Source organism: Myodes glareolus, chromosome 18, assembly GCF_982192425.1.
Source record: "Myodes glareolus chromosome 18, mMyoGla1.1, whole genome shotgun sequence".
Lineage (NCBI taxonomy): Eukaryota > Metazoa > Chordata > Mammalia > Rodentia > Cricetidae > Myodes > Myodes glareolus.
The window spans coordinates 21,576,728-21,600,238 of record NC_142043.1 but is presented as its reverse complement, the minus strand read 5'-3'; the positions used below and the strand labels follow the sequence as shown (position 1 = coordinate 21,600,238).

Below are 23,511 nucleotides of genomic sequence, written 5' to 3'. Positions count from 1 at the left end.
GTTTCTAGGTGTGCTGTTTCAATTTTCTCAACTGTTCTTTGCACACCATAGGAAGAAGGCTCCTGGGCTTTCGGAACAGAATGGCAAGGGAGGCCTGAAGAGCGAGCGCAAACGCGTGCCTAAGTCCGCTGTGCAGCCCGGGGAGGGGACCGCGGAAGAGCGGGAGCGGAAGGAAAGGCGGGAAACCCGCAGGCTAGAGAAAGGACGCTCCCAGGACTACCCGGACCGGCCGGAGAAACGAGAGGATGGCAGGGCGCCGGAGGACGAGAAGCAGAGGAAAGAGGAGGAGTACCAGACCAGGTACCGCAGCGACCCGAACCTGGCGCGCTACCCCGTGAAGCCACCTCCCGAGGAGCAGCAGATGCGCATGCACGCCCGGGTGTCCCGCGCGAGGCACGAGCGGCGCCACAGCGACGTGGCACTCCCGCACACCGAGGCTGCAGCCGCGCCGGCCGAGGCCACGGCGGGCAAGCGCGCGCCAGCCGCCACCAGGGCCTCTCCGCCCGAGTCCCCCCGCGCGCGCGCGCCCGCCGCCCAGCCTCCCGCCGAGCACGGCCCGCTGGCTCCTCGGCCAGTCCCAGGTCCCGCAGAGCCGCCCGAGCCGCGCGTTCCCGAGCCGCTCCGTAAGCAGGGCCGCCTGGACCCGGGCTCGGTCGTGCTCCTGCGCAAGGCCAAGCGCGAGAAGGCAGAGAGCATGCTGCGGAACGACTCGCTGAGCTCCGACCAGTCCGAGTCCGTGCGACCGTCCCCGCCCAAGCCGCACCGGCCCAAGCGGGGAGGCAAGAGGAGACAGATGTCGGTGAGCAGCTCGGAGGAAGAGGGCGTGTCCACACCAGAGTACACCAGCTGCGAGGACGTGGAGCTGGAGAGCGAGAGCGTGAGCGAGAAAGGTGAGCGCGGCTCAGAGGTGAAGATGCGCGCGGGTGCCGGGCGCGGAGATGCTGGGCTGGGGTAGCATTGTGCCTGGCGCACCTGCGCCTGAGAGATGCGGTGGGATGCCCGCCGCGGAGATGCTGCCCTCCTAGGTCCCTGTGTACCAGGTGCACATGAGCCTCCATCAGCCTTCAGACAAGTCTGTGATGGGCGCTTAAAGGCGCATGGCCCAGGATGAATGCATGCCTCCTGGCTTTAGACGTCTACCTACTGAGGTCATAGTCAAGTGAAGGTGTTTGTGTTCCTAAAGGTGGAAACCTAGAGTACTCTCAGGTGGAGACGCAGGCAGTGAATGGTTGTACTTTTTTTTTTTTTTCTTTCTTGCCTTTAGTAAAACGCTACTGCCAGCTCCAGTTTTGAATGAGGAGAGTTTCTTATTTGTTTCCTGTTGTTCAGGGAACTAAGAGTGCAGTCTTACGTTCTGAAGTCATTATTTGGGAATGCATTTGTTTATGGGGGTAACTTATTTTCTAGAAAACTAAACTGTGTGTATAAACGAGTGTCTATGCCGTAAAAAAAAAGCTCATTTGTGCATATTCCATCCCTAAAGGTAATTTTTTTCCGTTTTCAAAACAATCCTTCTCAAAATTTGTAAATAGATTCTAAATGATCTCATTTGAGGTCTTACACATTATGATGCATAGTAACTTTGAGGCGTGAAGTTCACATTCCGAAGTAACTGAGACAGTATGACAGGCTTTTCTCTCTAACGCGGTATTTTACAGTCTATTTAGGCTTAAGTTAACTGAAGTTAAATAAATGTAACAGTTCTGTTCCTTAATCTCACCAGCCACATTTCAAGTGCTCAAAAAAATCTATTAAACAAATGCTGGTCTACGAAGTGCTTCAATTTAAAATTAAAATTACATGCCTCTCTTGGAGGGTATTCACATTTTGATGCTGTTCATTCAGATAAAGCTGACTGAAATTCTAACTTTGGTGGTGAACACCTTCCTTCTGATAGTTCTGTTTGGCGTTTCTGTGTGTCTATTAATATGTTTGTATTTGGATAGGGCTATTCTTCTATGTACCCCTTCTTAATTTATAACTTCTAGTTACATGCTTTAATGTATTCTAAACATAAGCAATTTTATTTAAAGAATATGCTTGTTCTTTCATCCTCTGACCACTCTCCTTTGACGGCATCTCTTAGTGCCCACACAGTCTAGAACTCTATAGAACAGTTAATAAATTTCGTTCTCTCATTAGTGTGACTGCATACCAACTTGGATAGTTGTCTTTGGGATTCATATGTGTCTAAGTTGAATTTGTCTCTTTTAGCATGTGTTCACATGGCATCTCTTTGTAAGGTGCACACTGACTGCAAACTTTTACTATAAACTGATGCATAGTCTATGGTAACTGCTTTTGATTTCCTTCTGAAGACTATGGTAGGAATTGACTACATAAACACTGTGTGTGACGGGTGTGTTGATAACTACTGATGGGGGATAGACACGTATACTTTCCTTAAAGGAAAGAATCTACGCCATCTCTTATCCAGCTTATGCTACATTATTAGGATGGGTGTGGATTCTGGTAATCACCTCCACATTACTTACAATAGAAAAAAATGATTTAAGGAAACCCGACGAGATGCATGGACAATCATATGCCAGGCATGGTGTGATGTGTGGAGTTTGTTACCCCCGCAGGCAGCCTTCCCTGGGACTTCAGTGACCTCTTGTAACAGACATAACCCCACAGTCCAGAGTGCAAGCTCTGCTTCCAGAAGAGGAGCATCGACAGGAACATTATAAATCCATACTTCTTCATTTGTGCTCAATCTCATCTTCAAGTGAATTTTTAAATTCCCCAGCCCCTAAGTTCTACTCTGATATTTTAATCCTAAATTAATCATTACAAAATGAAATTGCTAAGTGCTTTATAAGCAACCTCTTAGTAGTACAGCATAGACATTTTCTTACTCAAACTTTATTCATAAGTGCTACCATACCCCACGATTCCCCATGGACTGTCTCGGCAGCCATGACAGTCTGAGTTACCCTGTGGCACCACACAAATTACCTACCCGTCATGTGCCTTCTTTTTCTTAATGCCATGAGTATCTAACTTGTAGGGTTGCTGAATGAAAGATGACGCATATGTATCAAACCCAGATGTTAAATTAGCATTCTTCCTGCCTTCATTTTCTCCTGTGGTGTCAGTCCTACAGACAACATCTGTGTCAGGTTTTTATTTTTATTTATTATTTTTTTTTGTCACAGTGACAAATACCCGAGAGAAGCAACTTGAAAGCCCAAAGATTAATTTTGGTTCTTAGTTTCAGAAATATCTTCTATGGCTGACTGGCTAAGTTGTTTGTGTCTGCAGTATGTAGAGCACCGTGTCTGAGAGAACACGTCGCAGAACTGTCCACCCCATGGTGGCAAGAAACAGAGCAATAGGAAGGTATGAGCATCAAGGGACATCTTTGCAAGGCATGTCCGCTGTGACCTGTTTCTTCCCAACTAGAACCTACCTCTTGATCTAATTTATATCACATTCCAACAATAATTTTGAATTTCAGATCTTTGAGAATATTAGTTGCTAGAGGTGTTTTCCTCATGATGCAGCACTTCCCCCAAAGTCGTAACACTGTTGAAGTTAGAACCAGACTTTAAACAAGTGAGCCTCAGATGGGTACGACGGCTCCTGTCTGTCATCTCAACCTGTTCAAGAAGCTGAGGTAGGAGAATTGCCAGAAATATGATGACAACGTGGGCGACACAGTGAAGAACAATGTGCAATAGGCTCAGGCCTTTTGGAAGAGTAGATTCATAGGCAAATTGTAACAGTATTTAAAGTTGTAGTGACTGTGGCAAAATTACCTGTGTCTGACATGCACAGAGGAGAAAATCAAGCTGCTGTCTATGACAAAGACCCCCATGGGACAAGCAGGAGATTAGCTGTTTGCAAAGAGGCTTCTTGGGGAACATTGGAAGCCATGTTATATATTTCAGAGTCAGAGGAAAGTCACCACCATAGTATGTGATCTAAAGGGACAGTGGGAGACACGGCTGTAGTTGACTCTAGGTCATTGTCTTGTCCCATTTGTAAATTTCCCAATTAAGATAAATATTTAACACGTTACCTACTGTATTGTAACTACTTAGTATATTGCCATGTTGATCTCTTGGCATTAATGCTTACAGAAACACACTATTGCCTTTTTAATTTTTAGTGAATGTATAGTTATCACATTCAATGGTTATTCCAAAGTTAAAAAGAGTACGCATGTCCCCTTTCCTCACAGAGTTTACATTCTTTTGAGAGCATGAGCGATACATAATTATAGTTGGCTGGGGTGATTCATGACTATAGTCCTGGTACTTTGAGGTTAAGATTGAAGGATTGTGAATTAAGGCCAACCTTGCCTAGTTTATATAGAAAGAGCCTTGCCCACCTATGCACCACAGACCCATTTTCACAAGAAGGGATGGGTGCATATATAGGGCACTGCCTAGTATTCTCAAGGTACTGGGTTGGTCCCCAGCACCACAATAGTGATAAGTCTACCATTTATTATGTTACAATCATATTCCCTCCCTTCCTACTATCCTTAGATCTGCCCCACCTCCCATCCACTCCAGTTTGACATACTAGTGTTCTCTCTCTCTCTCTCTCTCTCTCTCTCTCTCTCTCTCTCTCTCTCTCTCTCCCCCTCTCCCCCTTTCCCTCCACCTCTCTCTTTTGTGTCTGTCTCTCTCTTCCATTTACCACCCTCAAAAATTAGTAATATAAATATCAAAACAAAGCAAAAAGTACACAAGAATCATGGAGTCAGTTTTATGCTGGCCAGCTACTCCAATGTTGGGTATGCCCTAGACTGTGGCTAATATACCCAGTGATACTCGATTGGAGAAAACTGATTTTCCCTTTTCCAGAAGGTATTGCAAATACCTTCTTGGTTAGGTGTGGGGCATTTTGTCTACTTTCCCCTTCTAGTGCTGGGATTTTGTTTGGGTGTCTATGGTGTCACAGTCTCTGTGAGTTTATATGTGCATGAGCCCTGCTGTGTATGAAAGATGCTCTTTCCTTGAAGTCATCTACCACCTCTGGCTCATAGAATTTTTATGGCCCTTCTTCAGCATATATCCCTGAGAATTGACTGGAGGGCTTTGATAAAGACATTCCAAGTTGGTCTGAGGGATCCGGAGTATCTAACTGTTAACGTTTTACCAAGTAGAACAGTTATGTATCCCCTTTCTCATAGTTTATGGATATTAACAAATGTAAGTATTTCTTCTTAGAAGAGGTAAACAGTAAACTTAATCTTGATATTTAGATTACTCTTAAATTTAAATGAAATGTGTGATATAATCCCTTGTCTGGAGCTCAAGTGAACATTCGTGAAGATGTCTATACATAAAGAGAAGCCAAGATGGTGCCATCTCTGAGAAAAGAAAGAAACAGAGTCAGTTTGGGGATGAAAACCACTGCTGATTTGTTCCAAGGAGTTAAGTCACTTATTTTAGCAAGGAACTTACTGTGTAAGTTCTAAATCATGAGGAGTTGAAAGAAGAGCCTTGATCTCATCTTCCCTTTGGGTGAACAATACAATGCCATTTCTTTATTCCTTTGAATGTGTGTGCATACATACTTTTTCATTTTATGCATTTTATCTGTTTATTTTGTGTTGGCTCAAGGGGTGTTTCTAGTTCATTCTTCAATTTGTCTAATGAGCTTAAACATGGAAGACCTTACCATATGATGACGATTGGACAGCTGAAAATGAGCATTAGCAGCCAAGCAGTTTGCCGGTCTGATTTCTTTCTTTTTTCTTCTTTTTTTTTTTTTTTTTTTGTTTTTGCTATTACAAATAACGCAGAAAAGGGAGGAGAGACCAGTGTCTGCCTTTGGTGAGGGAAAGATAAATACGATATGTCCTCCTAACCTGTCCCAGTGAATGAGCAGTGATTTTAGTTGCTGGATGCTTTGCTTAGAGGAGGGAGGGAGAGGAGAGGAGTAACTGATAGACAGCTGGGACGGGAGAGGTGGAGATGTAAAATGGATATGGGATTGGCCTCAGCTGCATAATCATATGTGAAATTTAAATATTTGGAAGAGATTGAAAGACCATAACCTTGTCTCTTACTCTGTCCTTTGCTGTTTGACTGTCTGCCTGTCTCTGTCTTTCTCTCTTGTGTAACACGATTTCTAATTTCTAATACTATATTGAGAAAAATGTGTTAATCGTAAAGAAGGCAGACTTTTAGTTTCAGATTCTTCCTGATACATTAAGTGACTGAAAAAAATCTCCTTGGTTCTAAAATCAGAGTTATGAATAAAAAGAAATTCTATAAAAAGAAAAGAAACTCTATAAAAGGGAGAGAATTTGAATCTTTACATCTAACATAATTATGTTCCATAATATTTCTTTCCAAATTAGTCCCCAGCTAGGGATATTAGTCATTTGGTGGCATCTGATATGAGTTTCTGTTCTTGACTCAGGAAAACTAAATTAACATCTGCACTATATCCTTAAAAATAAACATATAATATTTACATGTGCTATGTGATAACAGAACATCTTAAAAATAAGTAACTACCAGTCATTTGAAGGGGAGTTATTTGTACTCCCAAGTCCACTGAGAAAAATATTTGCAGTTGAAGATTTTACTGTCACCTATTTTATCTCAGGAAGGTTTTCTTCAGAATCCTTGCAAAATGCAGAATCATACTGCAGTGTTCTGACCCATTTTATCCGGTGAAGGAAAAGGTTGTCCTTACTTTTGGTTCAATTTAGCAGAATCACAAGATCTCAAAAACGAAAGATAATCTCTCCATTCACACCCTGCTGGACGGAGGAGGGGATGTGGTGGTCACAACTTCCCCGCTCCATGCCCTTGAGGCTTCTTGCCTGTCCTAGCTCTTCAACCATGGGACACATCTTGTTTCTAGTGCTACCCTAAAGTTCTGAGAAGTGTGTATTATCAGGAGCTGCTTGTCCTGCTTGTCCATGGAGCAGTGCGCCTCTCTTGTTTCTAGTGGGTTCCTGAGACTAAGTATGGAATTTGAACCTTATTCCGGTCACTACTCATGTGAGGGACAGGCTTGTGTCTGACTCTGTTCAAGGCCATCTAACTGAAGTTTGTATGGCTTGCCATCTATGATCCATGTTTAGGATTGAGAGGCTCCATCTCCAACTGTTGTCAGCCACTGATGGGAATTACTATACTAGAAACCCAAATGTGCCTTCCATTTTGTTCTCTGCATACGGAGTGGTATACAAAGCTCTGATTCTCTGTCTTTCTGGATTTAATGTTTATTGCCTATGCCCGTCATCTTTGCCTGTCTTCTTTTATCTACTTCCTACCTGTTGGTGGCAGTACTTCTTCTTCCTTCTGCATTCCAACAGACATATCTAAATTTAGTTTCAGAACACTGATGCTGCTATCTGCAAGATGACATCGAGGTTGTATTAGTCTCCTAGGACTGCACAGAAGTACCACAGATGTGGTGGTTTACGGAGCAGAAATGTATTTTCTTACAGTTTTGGAGGCCACAAGCCACAGATGACGGTACAGATAGGACTGATGTCTTCTATGTTTTCCTGGCCTATGTGTGACTCTTCCTGTGTTTTTATTTTACTTTCCTCAGTGGGTATCTATCATCTTTTCCCTTTTTCCTAAAGGCATTAGGCACAGTATTAAGAATCCTTCACAATGTTCTCATTTTGATTTACTCTCTTTTTAATGATGCTTGAAGATACTGCATTTGGGATTTTGGTGACTGTGGACAGTGAGCAGTCCGGTGACAGAACAAATGCTTGAGAAAAGCAGGTTAGAGTGATGAGTTGTTTTGTCTCAAGGCATCCATGGTGTCACTCAGTCTACAGCCCCAGGTCTGTTGATTCTGGGCCCAAACCGAGGGAGAGCCTGTTAGCAGGGATGTGTAACAGTGGCTGCTCCATTCCTGGCAATCAGAAAAAGGTAGAGAGTGAGGACGAATGGATATTTCTTGTACAGGTTTTCTTTCTGTAACGCCCATTTTCTATCTGAGCCACTTGACCAGGGGTCACTGCCACCCAAATTTAAGATTGGTCATCTCCCTTGGTTAATCCTCTGCAAACACCTTTAGAGACACACCTAGCTGTAGGATTGCTAATCTCTGAGATGCGTCTCAATCCAGTTGACAACCAAGGTGTTTGCCCATTGGTCTGATACCCAAACGTATTTACTTAAACCATAACAATTTAACGCTTGCTCCCAAAAGTTCCATGTCCATCTCATTATTGCAAAATTTATTTATAGTACATCCAAGAGTTCCTTTGTTACTTTTTAAAATACTGATGTATGTATGTATGTATGTATGTGTGGATGTGTGGGTGTATCGGCCATGGCATACATGTGAGGTCACAGGGCATGGTCGTGAAATCAGTTCTTTCCTTTTTCATTTCTGTGGGTTTCAGGTCTTGAACTCAGTTGACAAGCTTACTTGATGAGTACTTTTACTCAATGGCACTAGACTTGAGTCCCCCTTCTGCTTAACAGGTCCTCCATTGTTCAAAAGTTGAAAAATCAAAGTCTCCTCTGAGCCTAAAGGCAAAGGCTTGTGAGACTCTGCAAACCTAAAACACGTTACATACTTGCACTGCGCAACGGCACGGAGTGCGTATTTCCGTTCAACAATGGGAGAATCATTTTATATTTAGTCGGTGCTATAGCTTGGCTGTGACATGTTTTCCCATAGGCTCATATAATTTCACCCTTGGTCCCAGACAATAAAGCTGTGTTCATGAGATTATTAAGCCTTTGGGACCGTGCTAAGAGAAGTAGATCACTGAGAATGAGCCTGGTTCTAATGTGAACCCTTTGTTTCTCATCAACACCATATCTTACCACAGCCTAACTTGAGTCCACATTGTGTGTTGCACATCCTGATAGACTGTAGGAACCAAGTTGTTTTTTTTCATAATTCTAGTTACCTGGTCAGGTATTTTGTTACAGGGTTGTAAAAGTAACTAATACTGTGAGTTTTCTTTACTATGACCAAATATAGTAGGCATAGCTTTAGGACAGAATCCCTTCCTGTGACTCACAGATTGAGATGTTTGGGTCATTGTTGGCATGACCTAGCTACTCTTTAGACTTGAATCAGGGTGAATATTAAAGGTGGGAACACATAGCAGAAGTTACTTCATGAAAGAGAAAATATGGAGGGGAGGATCAATTAATTGATCGTTCAATTGGAAGAGAGATCTAATAGTCTTTGTCTCATTTTCCTTTCTGTATTCATATTAAATCAATAGTGTGATTCACTATATTGGGTAAACATCAGTCCAAAAAAGTTCAAAATCAAGGAGAGCTATCACTGTATCATACTAAATTTTTCTCGTTGATGAGTATCACACTTATTTAGAAATCCATGTGCCTAGGGAAAGGATTAAAAAATACATCTAACTATGTTTGGGAAATAAAATACAGAGGACAAATATCCATCTGTATTTTTGAACTCCAGCCCAACACTTGGATTTCATTGCCTAACTGAATAACAGAAGTGAATTCTGCCTAGCGTGGCCTGTGGTTCTTGAGACTTCACAAAGCAAACTGAGGAACATAACAGAAGCTTTTACTTCTTGATACAGAGATAGAAAAGATGGCCCAGAGGTTAAGAGGTTAAGTGGTTGCAGAGGACTCAAGTTCCATTCCCAGCATGTTGAATGACTCACAGAAGCCTGAGTCTGGCTTCAGGAGATCTAGCACCCTCCTCTGTCCTTTGTGGGAACATCATATGCACATACCCAATTTTAAAGTTTTAAAAATATAATTTTAGGAATAGAAACTGTTAAGTTATCCCACTTTGATGTAACAGTTGGAAAAATATTCAGGCTCATTCAATTCAGTTGTGTTTATTGTTCTCACAATGTATCGTCCCAGTTGGTTTGGAGGTAGAAATCCTACTGCATAAAATCTGAACCACCAGTCCTTTATCTTCCCACCATAGTCCAAGCCTGCCTGCCTTGAGCCTCACCTCCCCTGGCATTCTGCTCTTGCTGACTGATTCGTAGTCCGTTCCCGACTTTCACATTTATTGCCAGCTTCTCTGACTCAATTTCTTGACAGCATTCTGCCCCTTAAATGCCTCCAGTGCCAGGGCATTCATTTCCGGCTCCTTATTTCTTTTGAAGTCTCCAGGTTTTTAAATTATTATTATTTTGTGGATGTTGGTGTTCCCAGATGGAAATATATCATAAGTTTGAGTGGGTGTATTATTTTTCAGTACTTACGTTTAGTTTTACTAATGAGACAGCTGAAAGTAACTTATGTGGAGATACAGTTTTAACTCCTAGAGGTGCGCACTTGAGTAAAGAGAACATGTACACTAAAATACTACTGTAGATAACTGATTATGAAAACAATAGTGTTTCCTATCTTGTAATTCTTTGTGTATCTCTGCAGTTTATTGTTTTAATGCGTTTGGAAAAAGCACTGTAGACAGTAAGTACCAGGATGTTGAATTATGGCAAATTAAATTTGGGGGTGTTGCTCAGTGGTAAATCATTTGCTTACCATGTGGGAATTCTTACTTTCTAGTTTCACAATCGTGTTTCTTTATTTTATAACTTGAAATCAAATTTTCTGAACTATAAAGGAGCTGTGATAGTTTTGCCATTAAATATTTACTTAGTGAATATTTTAATGCTGCAGAAAAATTAAATATCCACAGGTAAATTTATGGCATGCATTATAGAAGAGAATTGCTCTTGGAATCAGAAAGGCTGTAAACTAACCTTAATAACATAATATCAAAAATAACAGTAAAACACTCAGTATAGTGTAAACTTCCTGGTAACTGAATGTTAAGAAAGAAAGAAAATTGGAAATGAAATTGGTATCATACCCCTAAAGAATAGAGAACAAACATTAGATTTGGGGACTTCAGAGTATTGGTTGTTTGAGAAATTATGGATTACTTTGGAAACTATGGACCCTTAGGAAGCCATCCATTAAATTAAGCATGTAAAACTCTGTATTTCTCAGTAAAGGGAAGTTGAAATTATCTTGGGAATTGCTAGATTCTAGTAAACTTGATGTTTGGAACTTTCTTTAAGGGTCATTTTTCTCGTTCATGGACTGCTTCTCCATTTCCTGACCTCTTCTGCTACTTCTGCTTCCTAAATATTCATATATGGAAATCAGAAGTTAGTCCCTGTGTATTGAAAGAATATACACTATTTTCTTTCTGACCCTTTGTCCCTTTATTTAATGTGATATTTACAGTTCTGTTATTATAACTACTTACACCTCTTTTTTTCCAACTTTATTCTTTGTTGAATATGAACTGTATTCATTCTTCTGGTGAAAGGTAGGGATAGTAAAATGGCATTGATTAATTTTCATTTTTTAAGTAATAGTGTCTGAGGGCATATAGTCTGTGCTTTACCTCTTACACTGTTTCCTGTACTATGCCACAAAATGCCAACACAGTCCTGGGAGCTGAACATGAGCTTCTTCCAGCCCTGTGGAGTGGAGGAACTTTGGTCAGGGACAGCATTCCATTGCCCGGCCAATCATAACTGTCTCCCGGTTTGTGAACCACTTGCACCATTGACTTTTCTCCAGATTTTAACCCAGTACCCATCTTACTTATAATCTTTCAGACGACAATTTGTAAATATGCTTTCTGCTTAGAGTAGAGAAGAAATAATTACATGTCCGTTTATATTATGAAAACCTCACCATTTTATCGAGAGGAAAAATTTAAAAGGTGGGGCTGGAGAGATGGCTCAGTGGTTAAGAGCATTGCCTGCTCTTCCCAAAGGTCCTGAGTTCTATTCCCGGCAACCACATGGTGGGTCACAACCATTTTTAATGAGGTCTGGTGCCCTCTTCTGGCCTGCAGACATACACACAGACAGAATATTGTATACATAATAAATAAATTTTTTTTACAAAATTTAAAAGGTAACTAAGGGAAGAATAAATAAAAAACCAGTCCCCCACACACACTATTTAGACTAGAATAAGCCAGAGGAAACACTGATCTTTGTTGGATTTACTAGGCAATACCTTAGTTGATTCTCCTATTGCTGTAATAAAATATCCCGACAAAAGCAACTTAAGGGAGAAAGGACTTGGTTTGAATCACTGTTTGAGATTTCAGGCCATTGTGCAGGAAAGTTGCAGCAGCAGAGCTTGACGTATTGGGTTTCAATCTACAATCAAAACATAGAGAGTGGAAGCTGCTGCACAGCTAAACTCCTCCTTCTTACTTAGTCCAGGGCTCCAGCATAGAGATTGATACTGCTCAGTTAGGGTGTATCTTCCTGCCTCAATTAACCAATCACAATAACCTCTCACAGGCATGCCAGGACATTCATCATTTCTAGACTATCAGTAATAACCATTACAGCAAGTCAATTGCCAATGACTTGGGGGTATGTATCAGTCCCTATTTTTTGTCCTATGTCCAAGGCAACACATAGAATGGTAGTTTACAGTTGGGGTTTACAGGTCCAGAGAGATCTGCGTCCAATACCATTATACCAGAGAACATGGCATCAGGTAGGCAGATGTGGTACTGGAGTTCCAGCTGAGACCTCAAATTCTGATCCACAGAGGGGAAGCAAAGAACACACTGGGTATGCATTGAAGCCTTAAAACCCACTCCCCATGATGAACCTCCTAATTCTTCACAAATACACTCCTAATTCTTCACAAATAGTTTCACCAGCTGGGATCCAGTATTCAAACCCATGAAGATTTGGGAACCATTCTCATTCAAACCACCATATTCCACTCCCTGGACTCCTCAGGCTTGTGGCCATGTCATACTGCAAAATGCACTTACTCAACTTCAAAGCTCCCCCACAGTCTTTTAGACTTAATGGTGCTTAAAAGTTCAAATTTCAAAAGATCTGATGAGAATCAAGGCGGTCTCATAGCTCTTGTCCCCATGTAAAAATCAAAAAGCAAATTACATACATCTAAGATCCAATGACACAGCTTGCACAACACTCTTCCAGAAGAAACTAGTGAGGAAATATTGGCAGGAAGCAAGGCTGAAGCAACAAGAAGACTCCAAATCCTTAGCTCCATGTCTAGTATCAAACGGTTTTACTGGCTTCATCCATCCAACTGTGCTGCCTACAGCATACGTCACTCTCTTGAACTGGTCCCACGAACTGTGTGCAGCTCTCATGGGTAGATATTCCATTGGTCTGACACCTCTTCTTTGTGGTTTGAGCTGTGAGCCCCCAGCTGTACCTTCTGCCATGCATTTAGTTCACTATCATTGGGGTCTCCAGTACAATGCAGGCTTCACTTGCAGCAGTGGCTTTCAGGGGCTCTTGCACTCTCAGGAATCTCATGCTAGAACTACCATGCCGCACATTACTTGACGTCAGTGGCTCTCCATCTTCATTGAGGAAGACTCCATAAACCTGTGTTCTTTGTGATTCTAGAGCCAGAACTATATGGGCGACTTTGCTAATTTTGACTGCCTACTTGAGTTAGAGGCTGGCCCTAACTCAAATAAATTGTTGTTTTTAGGAGTAGAAATTTTTCATAGCCCTTTGTCTTTCACATGAGAAGTTAAGCTGGGGCGGGGGCGGTGACCTGAAGTCACCATTTCTTTTGTTTCAATGCGGATCTGGACTTCCGTTAATATCCATATGTACTTCATCACATTAAATTTCCTGATGCTCTTTTTCTCATTTTCTCTTCAAATTATACATTTTATATTTGTTTTTGCTTCATTTTCTCTGATTCAATGTGGATCTACATAGTATGAGTAATTATTAATAGGCATGCCACGGGGTCAATATTTGGCCATCTTCCCATTTCCTCCATCACAGAAGTTAGTTCTATTAATTTTTACTTTATCCGTGGGTAAATTTTTAGGACAAGGCCAGTTGCTGTTTAAAGCCTTTGCTGCTTGTAGCACAAATAAGAAAAACCCAGAGATTGGGGCTCACCCTTAAGATCAGAAAAACAAAGCAGCAAAGCCACTAGAGAACTCTTCCCTCCATGAAGTCTTCAGACTGAAAGAGAGTGAGTTCCTATCTCATCCTGCCTTATATTCCTCTCTAGAGCTGGGATTAAAGGCATGCACCACCACTGCCTGAACTCTGTGACTAACTAGGGTGGCTGCTAGGATTAAAGGTGTGTGCCACCTCCTGGCTTGAAAGGCTGACTAGTGTGACTGCTTTATATTCTGATCTTCAGGCAAGTTATATTTATTAAAATAAAAATGAAGTATAACTGTATTTCCCCCTTTTGTCTAAAATAGAAAGACAGCTATGACTAATATAAGAAACACTATGTACAATAAGGGCAATAGCTAATACTATATATGTATAGGCAATGAATACTTCAAGAATGTCTAGTCCATTTACACTTGACAAATTCAGAGAAAATACTCTTTATCTATCCTATCTTAGGGAGTTCAAAGTTTTGTACCAATTCACTATCTTTTATAACTTGCTTTTGGCATCTGGTTAACAAGAAAAATTGTTACTGTAACTGTAACTATGCAGTCTTCAACTCCCTCAGAGATTCAAAGAAGGAAATATTATTAACCAAGTAAGCAAGAAGTACGAGCAAGAGACTTCCCAAAAATGTGAGACATGATAGAAACAGTTGGCTGACTAAACAGTCACCCAAAGTTCCTGTGCATCATTGTTACATCTATCTTGGGCCTACGTTCCTGGCATATTTAACAGAGTTTTCTGCGAAGCAGGATATTCTGAAGGCCTGTCTCTAATTGTCTTGACAGTGTTTGGCAGTGACTTTCTTTTGCGCCCTGATTGTCCAATTAGGACAGCATACTGTCAGCCATTGAGACAAGGGCATTTTCTTGTCCAGTGGCTTCCTTTTTTCACAAAATACTGAACTCCATGTGGTGTTTCTTTATTATTCATCATCTTCTCTGAAGTAGATTGATGTTGCCAGGAGCAGATATGTCTCATTGTCATAAAAAATGATGAACCTAGGTATTAAAACATTTTAAATACCCTATTCTGTAGACCTTTGAAGTATTTGAAAAAGATCTGTCTATCTATATCTTTGTTTGACCTTGAAAACATACCTAGTGTTTGATTATAATATGTGATGAATTATGTAATTTTATAATATAAGATTATATTATATGTAATATAATATAATAACAAGTTTGATTATAAATGAGATTAACTACTAACCTGCATTTCTATATTATCCTAAGCAGTTGGTAGTGATGATTTTCAAGGGTTAGAAATTTGCATTATATTGTTAAATAAGTTGTATAGGTACAATACCTTGAATAAGGGTAGAAATGTATGCATGGTATGTTCTTGATATGGGATGTCTTTCCGTATTTAGATTAAATGGCCATGATGTTTGATAAACTATCATCTCTTCTAATTAAGGGATGTATCTTCTTCAAATTGAATCTTTATCAATTTTGATGATATTCATAGCCTTTCTTCTTCTGAGGAAACAAAAGCAAAACCCCTTCCTCGATAAGTCACATGTCCTGGTTTGCATTCTGAGGTCAGTACATCTTTAAAGTATATCAGCTGATTTAATTCTGTAGTTTTTTCTACTATCCAATATTTCTATGCAGTTGTTGATTCTTTATCATTAGCATTTAGAAATTTCAAAGTTAATAAAGCATTAGCCAATTTATTTCTTGGGGTCTTATCATCTCTTTCTGTTTGCTTAACATATTCTTTAGAGTTCTATTTGATCTTTCTCTAACTGCCTGGTCTGTAGGATAGTCTGGTATACCCATAATATACTTTATATTATAATAAGAAAAAAAACTGTTTGTCTTTATTTGTAAGGGTATAGCTTTGATGACCATAACTTCTATAAGAACAATTTCTTTATAATTTTCTTGGCTTGTTGCTATGTAAAGGAAAAGTCTTTTTTAAACCTTTGCTATTCTCTTTATTTTTTTATGAAATTTGGAGGCCTTTAGCACATTTTCAATCAATAACTGATCAATTTCTGCATTACCTTGAGCTAGAATACCTAGCAGACCTGTATGGGATTGGATATGTGTTACACATATGGGATGATTCCTATTCCTGATTTTATCTTGTAACTGACTAAGTAATAAAGTCAATTCTCTATCCATCTGACATAAATTCAGCAGTTTTAATATGCAAAATAACTCTTTCTATATTGTGAATTGTATCTATAATAAGAAGTTCTTTAAAATACATTAGTAATTGAGAATACCATATAATTCTGACTTTGGGACAGAATCATGAGTTCTTTGATCACTTTACTTACATTTTCTGTTTTGTAATTTCCTGCCTTTGCATCAGTATAGAATGCAGGGGCTCCAGTTCTTGGTGTGTCCTAAACAATGTGAGGAAAGGTCCAGTTAGTTCTTTTTATAAGTTGAATTCTTTCTCTTGACATATTTGTTATTGATTGCTCCCATTAAAATTACTGCAAGCTCTTTGCCAGGGCTTACTTTCTTCCCACAATTTGTCAATTTCATAATTGGTATTATAATTTCTGCTGGATCTATTCCTGCTAATTGATGAAGTCTCAATTTTTGTTTTAGAATTAACTCAGCAACCTTTTTTCCACAGAAGTTTTTATTTTTTTACTTGCTTTATATGGTAAACAGTTCCATTCTAAGATAATATCTTCCATTTCCATTAAAATCCCTTTAGGGGAATGTTTAGAGAGTAATATGCAGTTAAGATTCAACTGTACATGATCTACATGTGCCTTCTGTAATTCATCTTCAATTAAAGCCAATTCTTTCTCAGTTTCAACTGATAATTCTCTGGGACCATTTAAGTTTTTGTTTAAAGTAATCAAGAGATCAGTACCTATCCCAATAGTGCATAGTGCCCTGTAACTGGGAACTGTTTCCTAGCAATCTTTAGAAGTCATTAAGAGTCTGCACTCTATCTCTTTTAATTTGAAGCTTTGAGGGGGGTCTAATTTTTTGTAGACTTATTTTATAGCCTAAATAATTAATAGAATCTCCTCTTTGTATTTTTTAGGGGAAATTTATAATCCCCAAGAAGGCAAAATTTTCTTTACTTCTTCAAACATTTTTTTCTAAAGTATCTACATTTGAATCAGAAAGTAAAATATTGTGCATGTAATGGTAAACTATAGACGATTTAAAAACATTGGCACAGGGTAGAGCTATTTAACATTCCCTGTATGAGAACTTTTTATTGATATCTCTTAGCAGACTGAGAATTATTATAAATAGGCACCGTGAAGGCAATTTTTTTCTGTCATTTTCTTGTATAGGTATAGTGAAGAAACAATCTTTTAAATCAATAACTATCAGAGACCATTCTGTGGGCAATAAAGAAGGCAAAGAATGCCAGTCTGTAAGGAGTCCATTGGTCAAATCACCTTATTAGCAGCTCTTAAATCTGTTACACTCTACATTTTCCAGATTTCTTTTGTAAAATGAATATAGGAGAATTCCAAGGACTGGTTAATTCTTTAATATGCAGAGCACCTAGTTGTTCCTGTACCAGCTCTTCTAAAGACTCTAGTTTCTCTATTGTTAAAGGCCATTGCCTAACCCATATGGGATTTTCTGTCAACCATGTTTAAGGCAGAGCTGTTGGTGCCCTTGAAATATCAGCAGCTGTTTTGCCCTGTTCTTGTACAACCTGAATTGTCAGTGATTGTTCTTTATAAAGCCTTCTAATATTTTTCCCAGAGACATACATTAATTTATAATTTGTTTCTAAGATTTGGGGAATGTTAATCTGAGTATTCCATTGCTGTAACAAATCACATCCCCATAAATTCATATATCTATGTTTGTTATATATTGTTTTAATATTCCTCTCTCTCCTTCTGGCCCAGCTTCTGCTCTACTTTACCCGAGATAAAGTTCCAATACCTAAAAGCTGAAAATTTGCCTCCTGAAGAGGTCAATTTTGATGCCAAGTTTCTTATGAAATTATTGGTAGATCCTCACCTGTGTCTACCAGACCTTCAGTGACAATGTAATTTATTCATATTTTTAATTTTGGTCTTGGTTCATTTATAGAACTTTGAAAAAATACTCACTCTATGGTTTCTCCTGAAATTTTTGTTCTCTTTTATATTTATGTTTGATTATCCAGAGCTTTGTTGAGTCTTGCAATAGGCATTAGGTTCTTTCAGTTCTTTAATTGCTCTGGAAGGAGATTCCTCTACAATGATAGGAAAAGACTGAACTGGATTTGGCATGGGGCCTGTGAGAGGCCCCTCATGGAATTTCCTGAAGGCAAAGGATTACCTTGAATATTCCTCATCAGTTTACATTCATCAGTCCAATGCCTGCCTTTGCCATACTTTCTGCATAATCCAGAAGGGAGCGGTATTCTAAATGGATTATATTTAGGAAAAAAAAAATGTTTCCAGGAATGCCTGGTCTACAATCCCTTTTAAGAAGACCTTGGTTGACACATTTGTAACGTTTGATGTTTTGATATTTTCTCAAACTTCTAGAAATCACCCCTCCTATGTATGCATGATCATGGTCATGAGATTCAATATTAATTGTATCTCATATTCATTCCTCCAAAGGTGCTGACCTTGCATTTAATGGCCTAATTATCTTTTTGCATAGAGAGCTGGCATTTTCAAAAGCCAGTGATTCAATTATTTGTCTAGTTTCTGCATTTGTTATCATTTTGTTTACTGCTCATGTTAATCTTTGTAAGAAGAGTTATTTGGGCCCTGTGCGACTTTAGTAGATGATTCAATATTGTTTCTTACTTCTTCAGTTTTGTCCCAAACATTTAATGCTGCTGCACAGCATAATGCCAGGATGTGATCATCATATGAAGACTGCCTTTCTTTAATGGCATAATTTTCTTCTCCAAGAATTTGGTTTTGGGAGATGTCTATACTTCTAACTTTACTCCATTGTTCAATAGTCTTAGCCTCTTCTCTGAACTAGCCACTTCAATATAACAAATATAATTTAAATTTCTATCAATATACCAGAATCTATACCAATGTAAATTGTCTATAAATAATAGTTCACAAGTGTTCACTTTGTTGTTGTTGTTGTTGTTCTTCTTCTTCTTATTATTATTATTATTTAGTATGAGTAAGCCACTGCCTGACCTCTATGGTTAATTAGTGTGGCTGCTGGGATTAAAGGTGTGTGCCACCACTGTCCGGCCTGTATTGCTGACTAGTGTGACTGTTTTGTTTTGTGTTCTGATCTTCAGGTGAGCTTTATAAATTTATATATTTATTTTGGTTTTTCGAGACCAGGGTTTCTCTGTAGTTTTGGAGGCTGTTTTGGAACTAGCTATTGTAGACCAGGCTGGCCTCAGACTCACAGAGATCCACATGCCTCTGCCTCCTGAATGCTGGGATTAAAGGCATGTGCCACCACCACCAGCTTATTTATTAAAATACAAATGAAATATCACTACAGCTGCTCACATAGCTCTCACCACTATGACTTTTCCAAGCCTCTAGGACAGCCTATTAATTTCTTCTTGCTGCATCTGATTTTTTTTATCAAAAGTCCGCAAATCTTCCACATTTATTAAAACAAAACAAAAATTCACCAAACAAAAAAATTTAAAAAATGAGATAACTCTGAAAAACAAACAAGCACCAAAAGCTACACAGTCATATCCATCACAATTCTCCATGTTTGGTATCAGCATCTGCACTAGCTACTTTCTTGTTTCTGGGATGCAGCCCATGACCACAGAAACTCATCAAAGGAGAGGTTCCAGAGTTGTGAGAGTCCTCCACCCTTTGGGGCACACAGCAACATGCAAGAGCTTGTCAGAGAGCTCACACCTGACCCATAAACTGGAAACTACGAGCACATTGGGAATCACCCAAGTCTTTAGAAATTTCAAAGCCTACCCTAGTGATGTATTTTCCCAAGGCCATAACTCTCAATCTTTCCCAAGCAGCTCCACCACCTGGGGACCAATTATTCAAGCATAGGAACCTATGAGGGTCATTCGCATTTAAACCACCATGGTAGAGTTCTATTCTGAGAAATCACTGGTTTCGATTTACTTTGTTGAATGCTTAAAATATTTTAATGAGCTTCAAATAATGAAGGATAGAACATATATACAAGAATAATAAGTAAGCTGGCCTTGGTGAGCTCTCATTGAATCAGCTTACTTATACCATGGCCCAGCTGAACTGGGACTGAACGAGCATGTGATCAAACCGGATTCTCTGAATGTGGCTGACATGGGGGCTGACTGAGAAGCCATTGACAATGGCACTGGGACTTGTTTCGTCTGCATGGACTGGCTTTTTGGGATCCTAGTCTGTTTGGATGCTCACCTTCCTGGACCTGGAGGGAGGGGGGAGGAACTTGAACTTCCCACAGGGCAGGAAACCCTGACTGCTCTTAGGACTGGAGAGCTAGGAGGAGAGGAAGTGGGGGGAGTGGGAGGGTATTGGGAGGAGGGAGGAAGTGGAAACTTTTATAAATTAATAAAAAAGAATAATAAGTAAGGAATAAAAATACTATATACAAATAGTGAAAACCTGCGTTTCCTTCCATGCAGCAACAGAATAGTCTGATTCTCTTGTTTACTGTCTGTTTTCTTTATAACTTACTATTTGAAATCTGTCATATTTTGCCTAACACACATCTTTAAGTTTTTAAATTTGTTGTTTCCTTAGTGAAGAAACAAATTCTGTCCGTGACAATAATAGCAAATGGAACAGCTGGGTGACACAGTAATAAAGAAAGTACCATTGATCCAGCCAACATTACTTGAATTGTAACCCAGCAAAGACAAATGAATGTATCCCTTTAATGGCTTTCAAAAATACAAATAACGTTTACAAATGCTAATATAACAAAGAGAAAAATCTAATCAGGGCACCATTTGAATCTCTTTATAGCTTATAAGAATGTGGTTGCCTAAGATGGATAAATCAACAACAAACAAAGTAAAATTCCCCTGCAGAAAAATAAAGGGAAAGATAAAGATGATGTTTAATGTTGAATTTGTATGAATGAAAACTTTCTAAGATACAAAAATGAAATAGAAAACAAAGTCAAAAATATGTGGGGTAAAGTTTAAATATCTGCTTGTGGGTGAGTCAATATCTATAATGGCTAGGAGCTTGAGACTCAAAAACACATAGGACCAGAAAATTTTGCCCTTCCTTTTGTGGGGACAAATTATCTGGGAAATGAGAGTAGCATTTCATTCTAAGTCTAGGACCATTAAATTTTTTTTTCTATACTGGAAGGAAGATACATAGTAAAACTTCACAGACATAAGATAAATGCATAATCTCATTTCTCACTGATCCCTAGGTAAAAGACATCAAAATCTCATTCTTTTCCCGCAGATTGGATTTATTATGTAGACATTGTTCTATAATACTAAGACAGAATATATATGCTTATTTTGACTTTGAACTGGTGTTATCTTGTTCCTTTCCGATCTAGCCCTGAGTATGAAACGCTTCCTGTTCTGTTGATGTTACAGAGAGTAGGCAAGGTGCCCAGAGAGTGTATTTTATGGCTTTGTCAATTGGGCTATATGAATGCTATATGTGCTATAATTATTGAAACTAGACAATAATTCACACCCAAGTGCATTATGTTCAATTTGAGAGATGTGGAAAAGATGTCCTGGATGGCATCAATTGCACTGTCGTTTTTACCTTTCCTAAAAGTTTTCAGGCTAAAATCTATAATCAGATTTGTTTCTAGTGTTTAAAGCCCCATTATAATGAAGAAAACCTGAGCTTTGTGTCTCAGAGAATTAGAGATATGAACAATGTTCTAGATATTAAAAAATTGAACTTAATATATTATTTACCCAGATCTCAATTTCATCCTCCCATCTTCAGAACTAAGGTTACCTTCTCTCCTGCTATTCTACAAAATGCTGCTTTGAGTGCTGGCTTAAATTTTTAGACATATTTAATTTGAACTACTTATAGTATGTCAATTTTTCTTTCTTTCAGTAGATGCTTTATTTTTTATAGCTTAGACTTGGTGTGGGAGAATTGTCTGTATTCTGTCAATCATATTTTAAATAAACGCTGATTGGCCAGGCAGGAGGTGTAGGCGGGAAAACCAGACAGGAAGTGGAAATGATGCAAGGAGAGCAGGAGAATTCTGGGGAGGAGGAAGCTGATTCCCCCACTCCTGCCCAGATCACAGAAGCCGCAGGATGTGAGCTGCCCCACTGAAAAAAGTACTGAGCTACATGGCTAAAATAGATCAGATAAATGGGCTAATCAAGATGTAAGAGTTAGCTAATAAGTAGCCTGACCTAATGGGCCAATCAGCTTTTTAACTTATAGAGATTTCTTGTGTGATTTTTCTCTGGGACTAAACAGCTGGGGGAACTGGGCAGGACATAAAACCCCCAACAAACAGGCCCCTTCATGTTACATAGACTCAATGCAGTTATGTCAGTGGTCATGTAGTACTGAATAAAAAGAAGACATTAATGCCAGTGTATGCACATGTGAGCCAGGATACAGAGAGCTGGACTGATATGTTGAAAGCATGATCACAGATGTTCCCATGACAGCAGGACATGTGACAATGGCTGCTCTTAAAGAAACCACAGCAACATGACCCTGGACACCACTTCTAGATCAGTTAAAAACAATCCAGTTCTTTCTTGTCTTTCTTCTTAAGTGCCATATTTGTAATAATTCAGAAAAATAGTATTAGCAATGCAAACATTTCCCACCTGCTACTAATATAAATCAGTTGCCAAAAGAAAAAAAATAGATAAGCATGTCTGAACAAGTTTGTTTGACTAGTGTTAATGGACTAACAATGTATTTGATGTGGTATTCTGGAAGCCTGAGTGTGGAAGTGGTGCAGGAGAATTGTCTGTATTCTGTCAATCTTGTTTTAAATAAACGCTGATTGGCCAGGCAGGGAGTATAGGCGGGTCAACCAGACAGGAAGTAGAGGCGGGGCAATGAGAACAGGAGAAGGCTAGAAAGGAGGAAGCCCATTCCTCACAGTCCTGCCCAGACCGCAGAAGAAGCAAGATGTAATATGCCCTGCTGAGAAAGGTACTGAGCCATGTGGCTAACGTAGATAAGAATGGGTTAATATAAACTACAAGAGCTAATAAGAAGACTGACCTAATGGACCAATCAGTTTATATCTAATGTAGACTTCTGTGTGATTTTCTTTGGGACTTGCTGGCTGTGAGAACAGGGCAGGACAGAAACCCCACAAGCCAGCCCCTCATGTTACATTGATGTGCACTGAAACTATTTGAGAAATGAATAGAACAGAGGGAGGAGGAGGGGGAGTGGGGGGAGTGGGAGGGTGTTGGGAGGGGGGCGGAAATGGAAACTTTTATAATTTAATAAAATTTACTTAAAAAAAGAAATGAATAGAACATATAGCCTGTCCCAAACACAGTTAAACTGAGGTCCTTTCATTTTCATTTACACCCCCATTTCTTCATAGACCAGTATTATGAAATCACAACATGGCAGGATCATCTAGAGTTTCAGGAAAAACCTAAGTTAGTAGCATATAGTGTTATATTTCATGGACATTTTATGCTTGAGTGGTAAATCTCTAAGAACACAGTCCATGTTGGACATGAGGTAGAAGGTACTCTTCAAACCTAGGGAGATTGTGAACTAAAGCATTGTTAGCATGGCTCAT

General features: G+C 39.4%; 1 protein-coding gene across 21 annotated transcripts in view; it reads left to right on the top strand.

The window, feature by feature from the left end:
• The window catches only part of Rims1 (regulating synaptic membrane exocytosis 1), a 483,725-nt gene that overhangs the window by 269,291 nt on the left and 190,923 nt on the right, over positions 1-23,511 (top strand). For all 21 annotated transcript variants that reach the window (XM_085679438.2, XM_085679458.2, XM_085679423.2 and 18 more), the window contains one exon: positions 52-890. In XM_085679438.2, the coding sequence (XP_085535564.1) occupies positions 52-890 (839 nt within the window). The remainder of the gene's footprint in view (positions 1-51; positions 891-23,511) is intronic.